Source organism: Vicia villosa, unplaced genomic scaffold (genome assembly GCF_029867415.1).
Source record: "Vicia villosa cultivar HV-30 ecotype Madison, WI unplaced genomic scaffold, Vvil1.0 ctg.000089F_1_1, whole genome shotgun sequence".
NCBI lineage: Eukaryota > Viridiplantae > Streptophyta > Magnoliopsida > Fabales > Fabaceae > Vicia > Vicia villosa.
Genome location: NW_026705008.1, coordinates 177,136 through 195,833, shown reverse-complemented (window position 1 = coordinate 195,833; position 18,698 = coordinate 177,136). Strand labels below are relative to the sequence as shown.

Sequence of the window (18,698 nt, the reverse complement as noted above, 5' to 3'; positions counted from 1 at the left end):
TGCCGATGTTTTAATTTCATAGGGAAAATTGAAGACTCTCATTTTAACAGCAATATAACTTTTTCTCTTCTTCCTTCCCTTTCACAACGTCACTTTTCCATGAACCCTAAATTTTTCATTTTATGCAATATCGGTCTTCACCTATTCTTCTCCTTAAGTTCTAGAAAAATGCCTTCCTCTTCGGGCATAGAAAAGAAATTTCCAATCCTTTCTACTGCTGATATTCAAGGTCATATCTATTTTAATGATGGTATTTGCGTTTCAGAACCATTAGTGAAGAAAAAATCCACCATTTGAACTTCCCAGGTATTGATTCTCTTCTTTATTGCAGGTATATATGACTTAGGAATTTCTAGGTCCTTTACCCAAATCATCTATGAAGCCTAGTAAATGATAAGAATTTTTCCATTGTTTAACCATTCGTAAACCTCATGCATTTGAGGACAAAATCTTTGAGTTGAAGTTCATGAAACAACCCTGCGCATACCAAAAATACTTAGGCCAACTTATGAGCCCGAAATCTGAGATTGGAGCTATGGCAAGGAAGCCGATGTATGCAATGAACCTAGGTTGGCCTAAGCATCATCCCTTCTTGGAGGCGACATGCTAGCCAGAGTAATCTCTCGAGTACCATGCTAGAGTCTTGTTCTTCCTAGTCGACTTGACAATTATAAAAACATGAAGAGACTTTTAGGACCGTTATGCAAGGAGTTACGCTTCATAAAAACGACGACGAGGGTTATGATTTCCACCATTAATAGGGGTGTCCATGGGTCACTTCTTGATGAGGTTAGTTAACTAGCACAGAGGTATAAGTAACGGATCCTACCTGAGGGATAAGAAAAACATTCATTCTTGAGTTCATGCATACCACTATCGTGCAACTCAAATCCCTTGAGCAATCCATATACCCACTCGGATCTTACATAGCAGTTGACACCTTACTAGATTAACTTTCAGGAGGTGATCCAAAGTGTTTTACAGGAACATTTGGCGCACACCGTGGGGCCTAGGTAAAACTTTCCCATACCACACTACAATATATCCCCTATCATTCTCAAAACATGTTTGAGGCGTCACCCACGAGTGAAGATCCTTCACCGGACATGGTCCAAATACTAGCAATGGTGGAGGCCTTAAGACAGCAGAACAAGAATCTCCATGACAACTTCCAAATTCCACATACTCAAACCGTGCCGAACGAAGTCCTCAAGAAGGAGCCTTGGATCTCTAATAATTGGCAGAGGCAATTTAGGAGAACGCGGTTTCGAAGAACTTCAATCTGCCTCCATTGGCATCCTTTGATGGCAAGAGAGATCCCCAAAGTACATCATTTCCATCAATAGTAGATGGCCATAGAACTTGTTGAAATGTAAGCTGATGGAAGGGACGTTCAAAGATGTCACCCTACGCTAGTATATGGTCCAAAATTTCGTGGCTAGCAAACACAGAAAGGTCCACTAGTTCGTTTAATGTGCGCCAGGGTCTTTCTGAATCCCTGTGCGAGTACATGGAGAGGTTCAATGAGGAGACCATAAATGTTTCTCATCCAATCAATAAATGTTCGTAGGGACCTTCCAGAACGGTCTGAGAGCAGGCCACTTCAAAGAGTCCCTGATTCAAAAATCCGCATCCAACATGGAGGAAGTAATAAACCGAGTTGAATGCTACATTAAGGGTGAGGAAAGTAATATGTAAAAGTGACATCGGGATGAGAGTCAACAACTATGAACTTCTCAAAGTAGGATGCGAGGGGCGTACTGGCCCATGAAAACGACTCAATGGTGACAAAAGTTTATATTCAGGAATGGAGTGTTAAGCGGGCGTTGATCATCCCTGGAAGCTCTGCTGATGTTTTATACGAGGATGCCTTAAAGGGTATGTGCATGGAACTTCCGAGATACTTCCACTCAAAGGCACTCTCGTCGGATTCACTGGTGAGTAGGGGAGTTCGCCAGCCGGTTTGGTTTGATTTTGAGAGAATATGATGCCCAAACCGATTAATAATATATAGATTAGATTTGTACACTTTTGCGATAAAGCCCAAATCGAATCAAATCGAGAAACAACAGGTTGGCTTGATCGGATACGCTAAAAATAAATGTGTAAAAAATATTAAAAAAAATAAATTTTATATCAATTAATTTTCTTGAACATAAAATTCTTAATATTTTTTGTTTATCTATCTATGTTGTGAATGTCACAAATGACGTTTCATTATTTTCTTGTTTGAAGTTGAATACTTTGTACTAGTTTTCATGATAATGATCATATGAATTATGCGAATTAATTATGATTGGTTCGGGTAGATAGGCTCGTGGGTAGAATTTTAGAAATCTGATGCCCGAACTAATTAACATCAGGTTTTATTGGTTTGGTTCGATCTTTTTCCAAACTAAAAAAATGCCTGACCCAAACACCTTGGTTTGGTTTAAATTCCAATTTGATTTGGATTTGTCCCAACTAATGAACACCCCTACTGTGAGCAGGTGCAGGTACTCTTGCACATGCCAGTACTGACCGTGTTCGGAAATGGAGATAATTCCCAGTCTGTAAAAGTAAGATACCTCATTGTGAACGCCTCTTCTCCATACAACATAATCATTGGGAGATCGACTTTCATTACGCTAGAGGTCATTCTGTCCACTCTGTACCTACCGATGAAGTATCGATTTTGTGCTGGCGAAGTTAGAGTGATCAATGGAGGTCAGTGATTGGCCCGAAAGTGCTACAAGGTGTTAGAACAAGATTTGTTCTTATCAATTATCTTAGTTTTGATGATAACAATAATATGAATTTTGCTTAAGATAATATGGTACTCTAATCCAATGCAATTTCCCTTTCAGGAAATATATAAAGAGTACGCATAATTCAGCGCTCAGAAGATGTGTCTCAAATGGTTCAGCATGCAACATCAGAACATGGTCTGGCAAGACATCAGAAGATGGTCGAAGCAGAATCAGAACATGGGTCTATGGAAGCATCAGAAGAACATGAGATCAGAAGCACTGAAGATCAGAAGATGGTATCACGCTCAGAAGCACTTCAAGGTCAGAAGATCAGAAGATGCTATGCACCAAGCTGTTTGACTCTGATGATATTCAAACGTTATATTCACAAACATCAGATCAGAAGGAAGTACACGTGGCAGACTTCGCTGACTGACAAAAGGAACGTTAAAGCTACTAAAGGCAACGTCAGTAGACACAGCGTGAACAAGGCTCGAGGTAGTTGACAAAAGCGTATAACATTAAATGCAATGCTGTACGGAACACGCAAAGCATTAAATGCACTCAACGGTCATCTTCTCAACGCCTATAAATATGAAGTTCTGATGAGAAGCAAGGTTAACGATTCTGCACCAAAAACAACTTATATCAAACTTGCTGAAACTCTGTTCAAATCAAAACTCAGAATCTTCATCTTCATCAAAGCTCACTACATTGCTGTTGTAATATTTTAGTGAGATTAAGCTTAAACGTTAAGAGAAATATCACAGTTGTGATTATCGCTTTTAAGAAGCATTTGTAATACTCTTAGAATTACATTAAGTTGTAAGGAACTAGAGTGATCGTGTGATCAGTATACTCTAGGAAGTCTTGGCAGTTGGCTGAGCAGTTTGTAACTAGAGTGATCAGGTTGATCAGTAGACTCTAGAAAAGTCTTAGGAGTGAACTAAGCCTAGAGTGATCGTGTTGATCAGTAGACTCTAGAAAAGTCTTAGAGGGTATCTAAGCAGTTGTTCCTGGAGTGATCAAGTTGTGATCAGAAGACTCTGGAAGACTTAGTCGTGGGCTAAGTGGAAAACCATTGTAATCCGTGCGATTAGTGGATTAAATCCTCAGTTGAGGTAAATCATCTCTGCGGGGGTGGACTGGAGTAGCTTCGTTAACAGCGAACCAGGATAAAAATAATTGTGCAATTTATTTTTATCGTCCAAGATTTAAAGTCACACTTATTCAATCCCCCCCTTTCTAAGTGTTTTTCTATCCTTCAATTGGCATCAGAGCGCCGGTTCTAAGGTGCAAGCACTTAACCGTGTTTAGAAAAGATTCAGGAAGAGAAAAACGCTTCAGTAAAAGATGGTTGATGAAAGTGAAAAGTCTACACCTACACCTGCATCTACATCTGGCTCTGCTGAGCAATACAACGGTAACAATGGTTATACTAGACCGCCGGTATTTGATGGTGAAAACTTTGAATACTGGAAAGATAAACTGGAAAGTTACTTTCTGGGTCTAGATGGTGATCTATGGGATCTTCTGATGGATGGTTACAAACATCCTGTAAATGCCAGAGGCGTAAAGCTAACAAGGCAAGAAATGAATGATGATCAAAAGAAGCATTTCAGGAATCATCATAAATGCAGAACTGTTTTGCTGAATGCTATCTCTCATGCTGAGTATGAAAAGATATCTAACAGGGAAACGGCCTATGATATATATGAGTCCTTGAAAATGACTCATGAAGGAAATGCTCAAGTCAAGGAGACAAAAGCTCTTGCCTTAATCCAGAAGTATGAAGCCTTCAAGATGGAGGATGATGAAGACATTGAAAAGATGTTTTCGAGATTTCAAACTCTGACTGCTGGATTGAGAGTTCTTGACAAAGGATACACCAAGGCTGATCATGTGAAGAAGATCATCAGAAGCTTACCCAGAAGATGGGGTCCTATGGTGACTGCATTCAAGATTGCAAAGAATCTGAATGAAGTTTCTCTGGAAGAGCTGATTAGTGCCTTAAGAAGCCATGAGATTGAGCTGGATGCAAATGAGCCTCAAAAGAAAGGTAAATCTATTGCATTAAAATCTAATATCAAGAAATGCACTAACGCTTTTCAGGCCAAAGAAGAAGATCCTGAAGAATCAGAATCTGAAGAAGAAGATGAACTGTCCATGATTTCCAGAAGGGTAAATCAACTCTGGAAGAGCAAGCAAAGGAAGTTCAGAGGCTTCAGAAGTTCAAAGAAATTTGAACGTGGAGAATCTTCTGATGACAGAAGATTTGACAAGAAGAAAGTCATGTGCTATGAATGCAATAAGCCTGGACACTACAAGAATGAATGTCCAAATCTTCAGAAGGAGAATCCCAAGAAGAAGTTTCATAAGAAGAAAGGTCTTATGGCAACCTGGGATGAGTCAGAAGATGATTCAGAAGATGAGCAGGCTAACTGTGCGCTGATGGCGACAGAAGATGATGGATCAGAATCTACATCAGAATCAGATTCTGAAGAGGTATTTTCTGAACTTACTAGAGATGAGTTAGTTTCCGGATTAACTGAACTTCTGGAATCCAAGTCTCAGATTTGTATTAAATACAAAAAGCTGAAAAAGCTATTTGAATTTGAAACAAAGAAGCTTGAGTTGGAGAATTCTGAATTAAAAGAAAAACTTTTAAAATTATCCAATAATGTTGGATCTCCTTCTGATTCAGAAAAATCCATTCCTAGTCTAAACCATATTCTGAAAGAATATGATTTAAGTTTCAGGAAGTTCTTATCTAGAAGTATTGGCAGAAGTCAGCTAGCTTCTATGATATATGCCGTATCTGGAAACAAAAGAGTTGGCATTGGCTATGAGGGTGAAACCCCATACAAACTTGAACCTGTTGATGAAATGAAACTCACATACAAGCCATTGCATGATCAGTTCAAGTATGGCCACTCTCATGATATTAGGCACACTTCACATGTACAAAGTTTTCACATAACACACACCAAGAAGCATGTGACACAACCTAGGAAATATCATGAAACTCATATTAAAAATTATCATGCTGTTCCTCCTATTGCTTATAATGTCAAACCCAAGTTCAATCAGAACTTGAGAAAATCTAACAAGAAAGGACCCAAGAAAATGTGGGTACCAAAGAAAAAGATTATTTCTTTTGCAGATTCTCTTGATAACAAAGAAGACAACATTCAACATGACATGACACCTGGACTCAAGTTGCTCTCAACACTTGAAGGGAAGAAAGATTGTCTTCCAAGTTCTGGTTCTTAAATCTGTTGAAGAAACTTTGTTTGTAGGAATTCAGAAAAGAAGCTTATTAGTCTTGGAACCATCTATGATGTTTGCCTCTAAGGCTTTGATGTTTCTTTCTTGATTATTCTGAATGCTCTAAATGCTACAGAATATACAACATTGAAACATTGATTGTGGACAAATCAATAAACATCTGTTTTGATGATAAACTTGTTTCTGATGAAACAAAGAGCTTAAGAATTTCTGCAGATACAGTTTTGTCTTATCAGAAGCTGCAGAACAAAGAAGTGAACCTCCAGAAGCTGTGTACATCAGAAGTAATGGATCAGAAGATCATTCAGACTTATATCAGCACACTTCAGAAGGAGTATTTCCAGAAGAGAAATTAGATCAATTCAGAAGCAGTAATCAGAATTTGAAGGCGTAAAATCTCTCTGATATTTACTGCTGTCATCTATTATCTGATGATGAACACGTGTCTGTACGGTTTGTACAAAGCGTGCAGTTGAAAAGACGCCGACCTAGGTAACTGTATTAAATCATGTCATTTACTGAGTTCTCTCTCCTAATGTCATTTCTCATTAAATGCATATTAATTTTCTTTTTAAATCTTTTTAAATAACCCGCTTCATCTTCATTCTTTTTTTTTTCTCTCTCTTTCTCTCCCGTTTGAGTATTCTTTTCGTTGTATCTCTTTTCAAACCCTAGTTCTTGACTTGATCTCAAAGTATTATCATAATGACTCCATCTTCTCGTTCATCAATCTCTAAAGAAAGAATCACTTCCACACAGAACCGTTTAAGCAAAAATGATGCTCCATTGAAAACTTGCTTAATACCTACGAAAGAACTGGAAGTTCTTTGTGAATCGGCTGTGGATATCAACAACCTCAAAGCAAATGGCTTTCAGTGTGATGCAAGAATATTTGAGCAAGGATGGTCAAAATATCTTGATAGATTGGTTGGTCCAATTTATCCTGAACTTGTAAAGGATTTTTGGGTACATGCAACAGTTACTCCAACTGCCATTATTTCTTTCGTGCTAGGGCATGAAGTGATCATCACTGAGAAACTCATCAGAAAGCTGTACAGTCTTAATGATGAAGAAGGTTGGGCTGAGTTTCAACCACATACAGTTGACTGGGCTCTAGTTGAAAAACAAATCTCTACAGCTGTTGGAGTTGATTCTCACTTCACAGGCAACTTAAGGCCTTTTTATAAAGTATGGGCTGAGATTATTCTGGGTTCTCTTCACCATAGAAAAAAAATGCGCTGCTCCTCCTACATCAGTCCGACTCACAAGTATACTCTTTTCTGCATTGGCAAAAAGATAGAGATCAACATCTCTCATATTCTATTTGAGAATCTGAAAACCTCTATCTTTGATTCAAGAGAAGATGAAAGGGCGAAGTACCCTCATATTCCAAGAACAACCATTCCTTTCGGAAGGATGATTTCAGACATTCTGATTGAAGGCAAAGTGGTGGACTCCATCAGAAAGTGTAATGCCTCGCATTTTCTTGGAGTAACTCAAGGTCCCATCTTCAATGGTGTTGATCTGTTCGGACTGGAAGTCATTAAGAATGTACCTGTTATGTGCACAAGCTTTCCTGACATTCTGTCTAGAAGAATTGCTGTTAAAGGGTTCATCTCTCTGTTTCATAAAGAACTTGATCAAGTTGTCAAGTTTTACTTGGAAGATTGCGTGAGGAAGCAATCAGATGTTGATCCTGCTTGGATCCGTGGCAGAGTACTTCCGTCTAAAGAGGATATTCTGAAGAAGGATAAGAAGGAACGACAGGCGAGGTTAAAAAGAAAGGCTGAAGAAGATGAGGCTGAAAGAGCCAAGAAGTTAAGGGTCACCTATGATCCTGACAAGGTGGGATCTTCTGAATACAGAAATAAGAGGATCAGAGACTCCCTACACAGAACCAGATCTTCAAGGCAGGTTTATACTCCACCTCCTTCTGTCCCTAAACCTTCTCCCCAATCACCTCCTTCTGGACCAAAAGTAAACTTCACTTTACAAAATCCTTCTCCATCATCCTTCTCCTCTCCCATTCTAAACCCCACACCGTTGAGCATTCTTCCACCAACTCCTTCTGATAATTTCCCCTCACCAATTCCCTTTACAAATACTCCACCCTCTCCTCAATCCATCCCATCTGACACTCCAACCTCATCAATCATTCTCTCAGATATCCCCTCCTCCTCAACCACCGCACCTCCACCTTCTATATTCCATCCATTACCTACCAGAAAATCCCAACCCTACTGTCTTCTCTATCCTGACTACAAATTCACCTTCAATCCGCCTGAACCTGAACCTTCTACATACCTGGAACTCTTCAGACATGAGGTGATTAGCAGTCTAGACCTTCTGAAGGATGCATTCCTAAATGGTCTGGATGATGTTTCTACAAGAAATCTCTGGAGAAGATTTCGCAAGGATTTTCAAGTAGAAGCAATGGGAGTTCAGAAAAGACTAGTGGCTGCTGCCCCTGGTTACCCTGGTTACCTTCTGGAGGAAGATAATGGTATATACTACCATCCTCTCAGAAATTGTGTTGCTGCTGAGGAGAAGCCCTTTGTGGATGAGTTGGAACAGTTGAGACTAGCTGCTGCAATGGAAGCAAACCCGTGCAGGGACATGGTTATCTGGATTCCTGAGTATCCTGTTCTGCTTGGAGACTTCAAGACTCTCTTTGACTATCTGAGGGAAAACCCGTCTGAGAAAGATCCAAACTTGGTCATCCCAGAAGTTGTTTACCCACCAGAAGCTGAAGGTCCCTCTGCTCCCAGGAATTTAGCTGCCATTCTTCAGGCTCTAGAGAATGGAGACTCTGAAATTCCTGCTGCAGAGTATGGAGATGCTTCTATGCAAGAAGCAGATGCTGAAGATCATGTTGCTGAATCAGACCCTGTTGAGGATATCCCAGCACATGATACTTCTATGGAAGCTGCAGATCAACATGCCATTCCTGTGGTTGAAAGCGGTGAAGCTTCTTCTGATGAACCTTCTCGTCTTGCAAGGACTCTAGAAGCGATTCAGAGGAGACAGGATGAGCAAAGCTCACTCAATGACAAGTATGATGCTTTCATTGAAAGGCAAGAAGGACACAACAACGATGTTAAAGAGATGCTGGCCAAGATCTTGTCAAGACTAGGGCCATCTTAGATTGAGTCTGTGTTGTTTCTTTCTTTTCTTTGCATCTGTTTTGTTTCTGTGCATCTGATCTTTTCATCCTGTACTTTTGTACCCATTGGTTGAACCTTAATGAAATCATCTTCTTCCTCCATGTGTTCTGTTTTATTCATCTGAATCTTTTCTATTTTTTGATGATATGACAAAAAGGGGGAGAAATACTGTGATAAATGATTTGATTTAATCAGTTGCATTCACTAACAAGAACTGCAAGTTCTATATGGTTTAAGTGTTTTGCAGGTACAGAGAAGTGAAGTGAATCTTCAGAAGAAGTGAAGTGAAGTGAATCTTCAGAAGCAAACACTAGAAGCAAAACCATAAGAAGCGTTATTCTGTAAAAGGAATAAGCTCTTGGAAACTGAAGCAAGCTGAGTGCTGTCAAGCTTCAGGAATCAGAAGCACGATCAGAAGCACTGAAAATAGAATTTGAATATCATTGTCTATCCTGTTCTGACAAAATTCTATTTGCTCTGATACATATAATGTTATGGCTCTGATACATTATTTGCTCTGATACACGTTTTTAGCCTAAATGCTCTGATACATTTGGCTCTGATACATATCATGTATTTGAATATACATTTTATGTTCTAACTCGTTCATGCTGACTTTTGTCGTTTAGTTTTTGTTCTGTAACATTTCAGGATGTAGAGATGCTCTGATGATGCTCTGGTACATTCAACAATGTTCTGATACAAATCTAGCATGAAGTGATGTTGGTAGACATTCAAAGTTCTGAAGCTATCCGAGGGAAGCAGAAATCAGAAGATGTGAATGTTCTAGAAGATCCAGAGAACTCAAGTTCTGAAGCTGTCCTGAATGGAAGCAGAAATCAGAAGCTGAGAATGTTCTGAAGATCAAAGAAATTCAAGTTCTGAAGCTGTCCTGAATGGAAGCAGAAGTCAGAAGCTGTGAATGTTCTAAAGATTAAAGAAATTCAAGTTCTGAAGCTGTCCACGATGGAAGCAGGAATCAGAAGCTGTGAGTGTTCTAAGGATCTAAAGAAATTCAAGTTCTGAAGCTGTCCAATGGAAGCAGAAGTCAGAAGCTATGAATTCTCTGAAGGCAGAAGCTTATATGATCGTCTCTACCGAAATAATCAGGGAAGTCTTTTATCAAAGTTCTTCGAGTATTTATTTCAGGGGGAGATTATTTATCTCAGGGGGAGATTGTTAATCTCAGGGGGAGACATATTCATATGCTTATGCTATAGCTGTGTAATTTGTCTTTTGCCGTCTACTCTTTCTGATCGCAAATTCATATCATTTATATATGTTTTTGTCATCATCAAAAAGGGGGAGATTGTTAGAACAAGATTTGTTCTTATCAATTATCTTAGTTTTGATGATAACAATAATATGAATTTTGCTTAAGATAATATGGTACTCTAATCCAATGCAATTTCCCTTTCAGGAAATATATAAAGAGTACGCATAATTCAGCGCTCAGAAGATGTGTCTCAAATGGTTCAGCATGCAACATCAGAACATGGTCTGGCAAGACATCAGAAGATGGTCGAAGCAGAATCAGAACATGGGTCTATGGAAGCATCAGAAGAACATGAGATCAGAAGCACTGAAGATCAGAAGATGGTATCACGCTCAGAAGCACTTCAAGGTCAGAAGATCAGAAGATGCTATGCACCAAGCTGTTTGACTCTGATGATATTCAAACGTTATATTCACAAACATCAGATCAGAAGGAAGTACACGTGGCAGACTACGCTGACTGACAAAAGGAACGTTAAAGCTACTAAAGGCAACGTCAGTAGACACAGCGTGAACAAGGCTCGAGGTAGTTGACAAAAGCGTATAACATTAAATGCAATGCTGTACGGAACACGCAAAGCATTAAATGCACTCAACGGTCATCTTCTCAACGCCTATAAATATGAAGTTCTGATGAGAAGCAAGGTTAACGATTCTGCACCAAAAACAACTTATATCAAACTTGCTGAAACTCTGTTCAAATCAAAACTCAGAATCTTCATCTTCATCAAAGCTCACTACATTGCTGTTGTAATATTTTAGTGAGATTAAGCTTAAACGTTAAGAGAAATATCACAGTTGTGATTATCGCTTTTAAGAAGCATTTGTAATACTCTTAGAATTACATTAAGTTGTAAGGAACTAGAGTGATCGTGTGATCAGTATACTCTAGGAAGTCTTGGCAGTTGGCTGAGCAGTTTGTAACTAGAGTGATCAGGTTGATCAGTAGACTCTAGAAAAGTCTTAGGAGTGAACTAAGCCTAGAGTGATCGTGTTGATCAGTAGACTCTAGAAAAGTCTTAGAGGGTATCTAAGCAGTTGTTCCTGGAGTGATCAAGTTGTGATCAGAAGACTCTGGAAGACTTAGTCGTGGGCTAAGTGGAAAACCATTGTAATCCGTGCGATTAGTGGATTAAATCCTCAGTTGAGGTAAATCATCTCTGCGGGGGTGGACTGGAGTAGCTTCGTTAACAGCGAACCAGGATAAAAATAATTGTGCAATTTATTTTTATCGTCCAAGATTTAAAGTCACACTTATTCAATCCCCCCCTTTCTAAGTGTTTTTCTATCCTTCACAAGGACCGTTTAAAGATGAACAAGATAGAGGGATACTCTCCCAAAAAAGTCGACTGGTGGATCTCGACCCCAGGGAAGATCCTGCACCAAATAACTTGACTTCCATGGGGGACTTGAAGAAAGTATAGATCGGGTCCGAGGAGTTTCAAACCACGCAAATCGGCTCCACGATGACACCTGAAGAGGAATCAAATACCGTTCACATACTGACGCAAAACGTGGACTTGTTTTCATGGATGTCTTCTAACATGCCGAGAGTCGACCCGGACATCATGTGCCACCAATTGTCCATCGATCCAAATCGAAAGGTAGTGGCTTAGAGGAAACAAAAAAGCGGAGGGGAGAAGGAACAATCCATTACTGAGGAGGTCGGAAAACTATTGAGCACATGGTTCATCCAAGAGATAAAATACCCCACTTGGTTGTCCAACATCAAGAAGAAAACGGGGAAATGACTTATGTACGTGGATTGCATGGATCTTAACAAAGTATTGTCCTAAAGACTGTTATCATCTACCACACATTGATAGACTCATCGATAGCTTGTCGGGATTCTGGTTACCCAGCTTCATGGATGCATACTCAAGTTATAACAAGATACATATAAGCCCTCTGGAAGCTCCCAAGATGGCCTTCAAGAATGAGAGCTCTTAGAGGTCAGATTTTTTCAATAGTTAGTTTTATTCAATTGATTTAAAATATTGTGAGTTTTGTGAGTTGTATTTCCTCTTATTTTAGTGGTCTTTGATCTGGTTTTGGTGATACAGTAGGCTTGAAATCTAATTTGATTATTATTTGAGTGGAGCTCTTAGAGGCCATTTTTTTATTCTAACCTTGTAAGACTTGTTTCATTTTGGCTCGGTAGCTTTTTCTTTATCCGTTTAACTTTTCTTAGTTTTTCTATTGTAACTTTTAGAACATATTGTGCCAATAGCGTTTGTGAATTTATTGTCACTATGATGGTTTTAAATTACGGACCGCATTAGGTGATGCAGCCGCAATATTGCGGTTGCGGTATTGTCCACATTCGCATCAGGCCGTAATTGTGGTGTGATTAAAATTCACAATAAAAATTGCATCATGATGCCTCAACGGTCACCTCATAACACCGCAACAGGCGCACCATTCACATTATAACACCGCAACAGCCTGCAAGAGATTATGCAATGCTCTTAAAAATTATTTGGTCTTCCTTCCTTTCTATTTATATTATAGATTTAAGGTATTTTTTTAAAGGAATTAGTGATATTCAAAATGATGGTGATTTGTTAACGATATATATATATATATATATATATATATATATATATATGAAAATTTAGAGAGGAAAAGAAAGAGACATGTGAAATCTAAAATAAATAGTAAAATATAAGATTTTATATTCATAACAATTTGCATCGCAACAACCGTAACTGCGTCCGCAATTCAAAACCATGGTAACCATAAAGAAAAATTGTGCCTTAGGTAGATTGTTTTTTATTTTGCAATCAAATTATGACAAAAGAACAAAAAAAAGATGGAAAAAATAACAAATAATTGCATCACTAAAACATTTCTTGAAAGCAAGGTCGCCGTTTAGAGGCCTAAGGCAAAATTAAAATAATTTTTTTTAATATATATATATATATATATATATATATTGATATATATATATATATATTGATAAAACTTGTATTTTATTTTTTAAATTATTATTTTTTTTCAATCAAAATTTTAAATAATATAAAATTAATTAATAAAGGGTTCGGCTTACTCTAAGAGTAAGTTTTTTTTAACTTTCTCTAAATCATAGCCTTTAAAATAGATTTAATCGAATGGTTAATATTTTTTTGAAAGCAAGATATATTATAGGGAGTACGAAGGGTACTCCAAGCCGATTACAAAAACGCACGAGAAAACGCACAAAACAAAAGAGAAATTACAAAACCAAATGCACTCTATGTGAAATAAAACATAGGTCTTTTGTTGAACTCATAAAAGTTGCATTTGGGAGACGTAATTCCACCGATAAAAGACCAACTCCACACCATCATATCTTCCACACAATATCCAAAATGCTCCAACCTACATTCCTAAAGATAATATTGTTCCTTAACAACCACATATTCCACCAAACCGCCAACCAAATACAACCTTGTTTCCCGACCTTGATGTTCTTAAACATGCAGAATTGACACCAAAGAAGAAAATGGATCTTGAAACAATCTCCCTTGTGATCCTTTAAACCGATCTATTTTGCAATCTCCTTCCAAGCCTAACCGGAAACGTGACAAAATAAGATGGAATAAGCTAAATTGTCAGACTGAAGCACACAGGAAACATAGCCTGCATTAGCTGGCTGCACCATTATGCCTCTAACACGAAGTTGGTCTTTTGTCGGAACTCTATTCAAGAAGCATCTCCACCCGAATGCTTTCACTTTGAGAGGGACATTAACTTTCCACACAATACCAAAAGATATATCAAACCAAATAAAGGACCCCACATCAAATTTCCAGCAGCCACAACCTCGTAAGAAGATCAAACGGTAAAGGTTCTGCTGCTGATACCACTCTTCCACTAAATTGCTGCTTGAGTAAAAAAAGAAGTAAAATTCTGCAGCAAACACCAGAGATGCTGCAGATCTTCTGCCATCAATGCAGAAGCAACAACACTGAGACTAAAATCATCCACACCCAAGTGTTATCCCTCAATCCACCCATGCACGTAATGACAAACTTCAACGTAGAAGCAGAAAAAAGCATCGAGAAACAAGCTTTAAGCACCCTATTTCCGCTCCAATTAACGTTCCAGAATGCTACCGAAAAACCAGTCCCGACGTTAAACCTAAAATTTTCAATAAAAGGATCCAACTGAAACTTGTTGCATTAACATAGCAGATCAGCCCACCAAAACAATATTGATTCCTTGCAGCTTAATAAATACTTTGGAGTTGACATCTTCATTTGAATATCCTCGTATCTCGCCTTAAGAACACGATACCAAAAAGCCTATGATCCTTCGACAATTATCCATATCCATTTTAGATGTAGCACCGTATTGAAAACATCAAGATTTTTAAAACCCAACTTTCCTCTGCCAAACAGAGAACACAACTCCTTCCAATCCACCCAATGAACTTTCATGCGACTCTTCGAATCTCCCCACAGAAAACCACGTTGTAACTTGATAATTTCACTATGAATTTTCACCGTAACTTTATAGAACGATAGCATGAAAATAGATTAGCTATAAAGGACGTATTTGACAAGAGTAATCCTCCCCCAAAAGCTAAGAAAACGACCCCTCTAATTTCTAAGTTGACTCCTAAGTTTTGTCAGTAAAGGGAACCCAAAAGGAATCCTTCTCGAGTTAGAACCGATCTGGATGCCTAAAAGAGTGAACAATTTATCTTCCATCCTACAAGCCAATAAATTAGCAGTCGCCTCCAATCGAAAATAACTAACGTTAGTACCGATGAGCTTACTCTAATGAAAGTTGATACCGAGACCCAACACAATCTCGAGCCCTCACTATACCGATTTTACAGCCCAAATGTGCTTCCAACTAGCATTGCCCACCAAAAGAGTATACTTCGTGAATATAAGAATATCAATGCCGCAATTTTTGTTAATGTTGATCCCCACAAAATCTCCAAGCTCCATAGACCTCTTAACAAGAACAGGCAATGCTTCCGCCACAATAACGAAAAAAAAAGGAGATAACATATCTCCTTGTCTCAACCCTTTCTCAACCAAAAACTCCTTGGTAGGATTACCGTTTACCAAAATCAACATCTTGCTCGAGAAAACTAACACATCTATCTATTTCATCCATAAATCCCCGAAACCAAATTTGCGAAGCATGAATCTTAAAAAATTCCAACTAAATTTGTCATAAGCCTTCTCAAAATTCACCTTAAAGAGTAAACACTCCTTCTTTTCCTTAGTCGCGAAATCCACAAGTTCGTTGGCAACTAAAATACCATCTAGAAGTTGTCTATCCGACACAAACGCGCTTTGGCAAGGAGACACAATGGCGTCCAACACCGCCTTCAACCTAGAAGCAAGCAATTTAGACAAGGCCTTGTAAAGACATCCAACAATACAAATAGGCCTGTAATCCTCCAAGCCAAAAGGACTGGAAAATTTTGGGATGAGTGACAAAAATGATGAAGTGATAAATTTCGAAAGTAAAGCCCCTCCATGAAAGTATCTAAAAAAACGCCTGAAATCTTCCGTAAGAAAGAACCAACATTTCTCAATGAACATAAAATAGAAGCCATTCGGACCTGGACTTTTTGTACCTTCACATCCCCAAACCGATCTAAATGAGATAGCCTACCACCAAAATTTCCTTCTAAAATAGGTCTATACAAATCTGATTCTCTAAACTTATATTCAAAGTGATTAAAAACCTCCTCTTTCACTTCTGCCACTGAATCCAAAATGCCCCTATTAGAATTAATCGACCCTATAAAGTTATGTCTCCTTCTAACCTTCATGACAATGTGAAAAAACCTGCGATTCGTATCCCCATTGTTCAGCCATTTCAACCTCGATTTTTGAATAAGCATGTTCTCCTTGATTCTAAGATTTAACCAAAATCTAGCAGTAGCCTCCCTTCTCTTATCCATAATACCCTCACTATCCAACAACAAATCATTCTCTAACAAAGCGCCGTCTTCGATTAAATCTAATTTAAAGGCTATGATTTGAAGTAAGTTAAAATTAAATCCTTAATTAAAATTAAATTTACTAATTTTATGTACTTTCTTTACTTATTATATTTGTATAATTTAAAACTATATTGAAAAGCGAGTATTATTTTAGAAATATAATTTAAAATTATTTATTCAAAATATTTATTTTTATTCATGTATAAACAATAATAAAAAATTTATGACCAAACAAAAATAGATAAGATATTAAATATCTAAGTTACATATAATTTCTCAAATAAAAATATATTAAGTTAAGTCATACTTAAATTTTAAAAATACTTTAAAATTTTTATAATTTATTATGTTTTTATTAGATGATAATATAAAATTATTTTACACCATCGAACTTCTGACCTTTGGGATATTGGAACATTGCATTGACGGCTAGACTAGCAAACATCATACAATCAAACTTTTCTTTTGCTGAAATATATGTTCACCAATTTATTTTGAGACCTGGTTTATGGCCAAAAAGAAAAGTGAGGCTCAACGCAATAGCCTTGCTTGCTTTCCTCTTGGGTGTGGTGTGTTTGAAGGTCAATATGAATTACTCTTTTTCTTTTTCATAACTGACATTGTATTAAATAGCACAAAGGTGCTAATCCAATAAAAAAACAATTAAAAAAAGCTTGATCCGAAGAACCAACAAACGGTTACACCTCACTAAATCCGACGGCTTCGCAAACCAAACGTCTATGTCAACGTCTAATGACTTAAAAATAAATATTATGTCATGAGAAATGTTAAAAAACCTATTACAATATCACAATCTAATGACTAATATAGTTAAAAAACAAATAAAGAGAAACAAAAAGAGAGTATTACTCCTTTGCTCCACCTACTAAAAGAGGAACTTCCAGAAGTAGAAGGATCAATATCAGACTTAAGTAATTCACTAATTTGATACTTAATTTCTTTATCAGGACTAAACAAACCAAAATGTCTTTCAGTTGCAGCTGGCCCTTTCTGATTTTCATCAAACATGGCAAATAAATAAGTCTCTAATGGTTGATTAGGTCTAGCAGGATTCCCTTTAGACACATGCTTAATCAAATTCTCATAATAGGTTTGTGCATTCTCAACTGTTGCAGCAACACCTCCATCTGAAGGCCATCCACTTTCTGATACCACTACTTCCAAATTTGCACCACCAACTTTATTAAGTGCCGCATAAATTGCCCCTAATGTTGCATCAAATAGATTTTGATACTTAACACTTCCATCTCTTATATCAAGACTTTCTGAAGTGAATAAAGCATATGATATGTCGGTACTAGTTGGATCACTTATGTAGCTAAAATAAGTGTACACATTTGCAAGAAGTGGTGCTTTGGTATCCACAAGAAATTTAACTATAGGAGTTATATACGGAGTTGCAGATTTACTAAATGCTCCTGAAGATGGAGGATAGGAACTTCCCAGCAAGTTCAATTGTATCGCGGTTGAAATCTTGATTTTATTCTGTAGGTTTGAAGATGTGAGGGCTGTATAAATATTCTGCATTGCAAGAAGAACAAAATTCGATATCTCGTCGCTAGTAGGATCTATTTCGTTCCCAACAACAATGTATCTGAATTTGACATCTTGAGAGTACTTCAGTATATTGATTTGAATCCATTCAGTAGCGACGGAAACATTCTTGGCGATCGATTTAATGTCTTCGTTACGGGTCCCGATAACAAGTTCTATGTTGGAGCCTCTTAGGGCTTGTAAAGTTGCATGATCAGGATCATATATTCTCATTCTTCCAATACCACTTGATTGGAAAAGGTCTATTACTTCATCAGCAGGTGGTAAATTGTTAGCCACTCTTCCATAACATACTCCAATTGAATGTGCTGCCATTGTAAAAATAATAACATTAGTTCATGTTTACAATTTTTAAGTCATAAAGTATTATTAAACAAGAGTTGATGGAAAACTTAATAGAAATCAAGAAGCATATACCTGTTGCGGTTGTCTCCAAACCAATAAGCATGAGAAACACAAACCAGAAAACCATGGTAAGTGTAGCCTTAAAAAGATGAAAGAAACATAATCAGAAAAAAAAATACGTATTTAACATAATAAAAATAGGACATTGTACCATCAAATTCAAAATAAAATAGTAGAATTGAGTTTGAGTTTAAGAAGAACATACCTCAATTCACGTGAAACAAATAATATGATTTTCACCAAATTTCTCTTTCTTTTTCAAGGTTAAAAGCAATCTATTTATATATTCCAAAAAATATAGAATATTGA

At 37.5% G+C, this 18,698-nt stretch overlaps 1 protein-coding gene across 1 annotated transcript; it reads right to left on the bottom strand.

The window, feature by feature from the left end:
• Positions 1 to 15,264: 15,264 nt before the first annotated feature.
• Positions 15,265 to 18,456, bottom strand: LOC131623901 (uncharacterized). The gene is made up of 5 exons (XM_058894895.1): positions 18,402 to 18,456; positions 17,297 to 18,292; positions 16,054 to 16,438; positions 15,649 to 15,946; positions 15,265 to 15,555 (listed from the first exon to the last, which is right to left on the bottom strand). The coding sequence occupies exons 1-5, from the start codon at positions 18,454 to 18,456 to the stop codon at positions 15,265 to 15,267; spliced, it is 2,025 nt and encodes a 674-aa protein (XP_058750878.1).
• Positions 18,457 to 18,698: the final 242 nt, after the last annotated feature.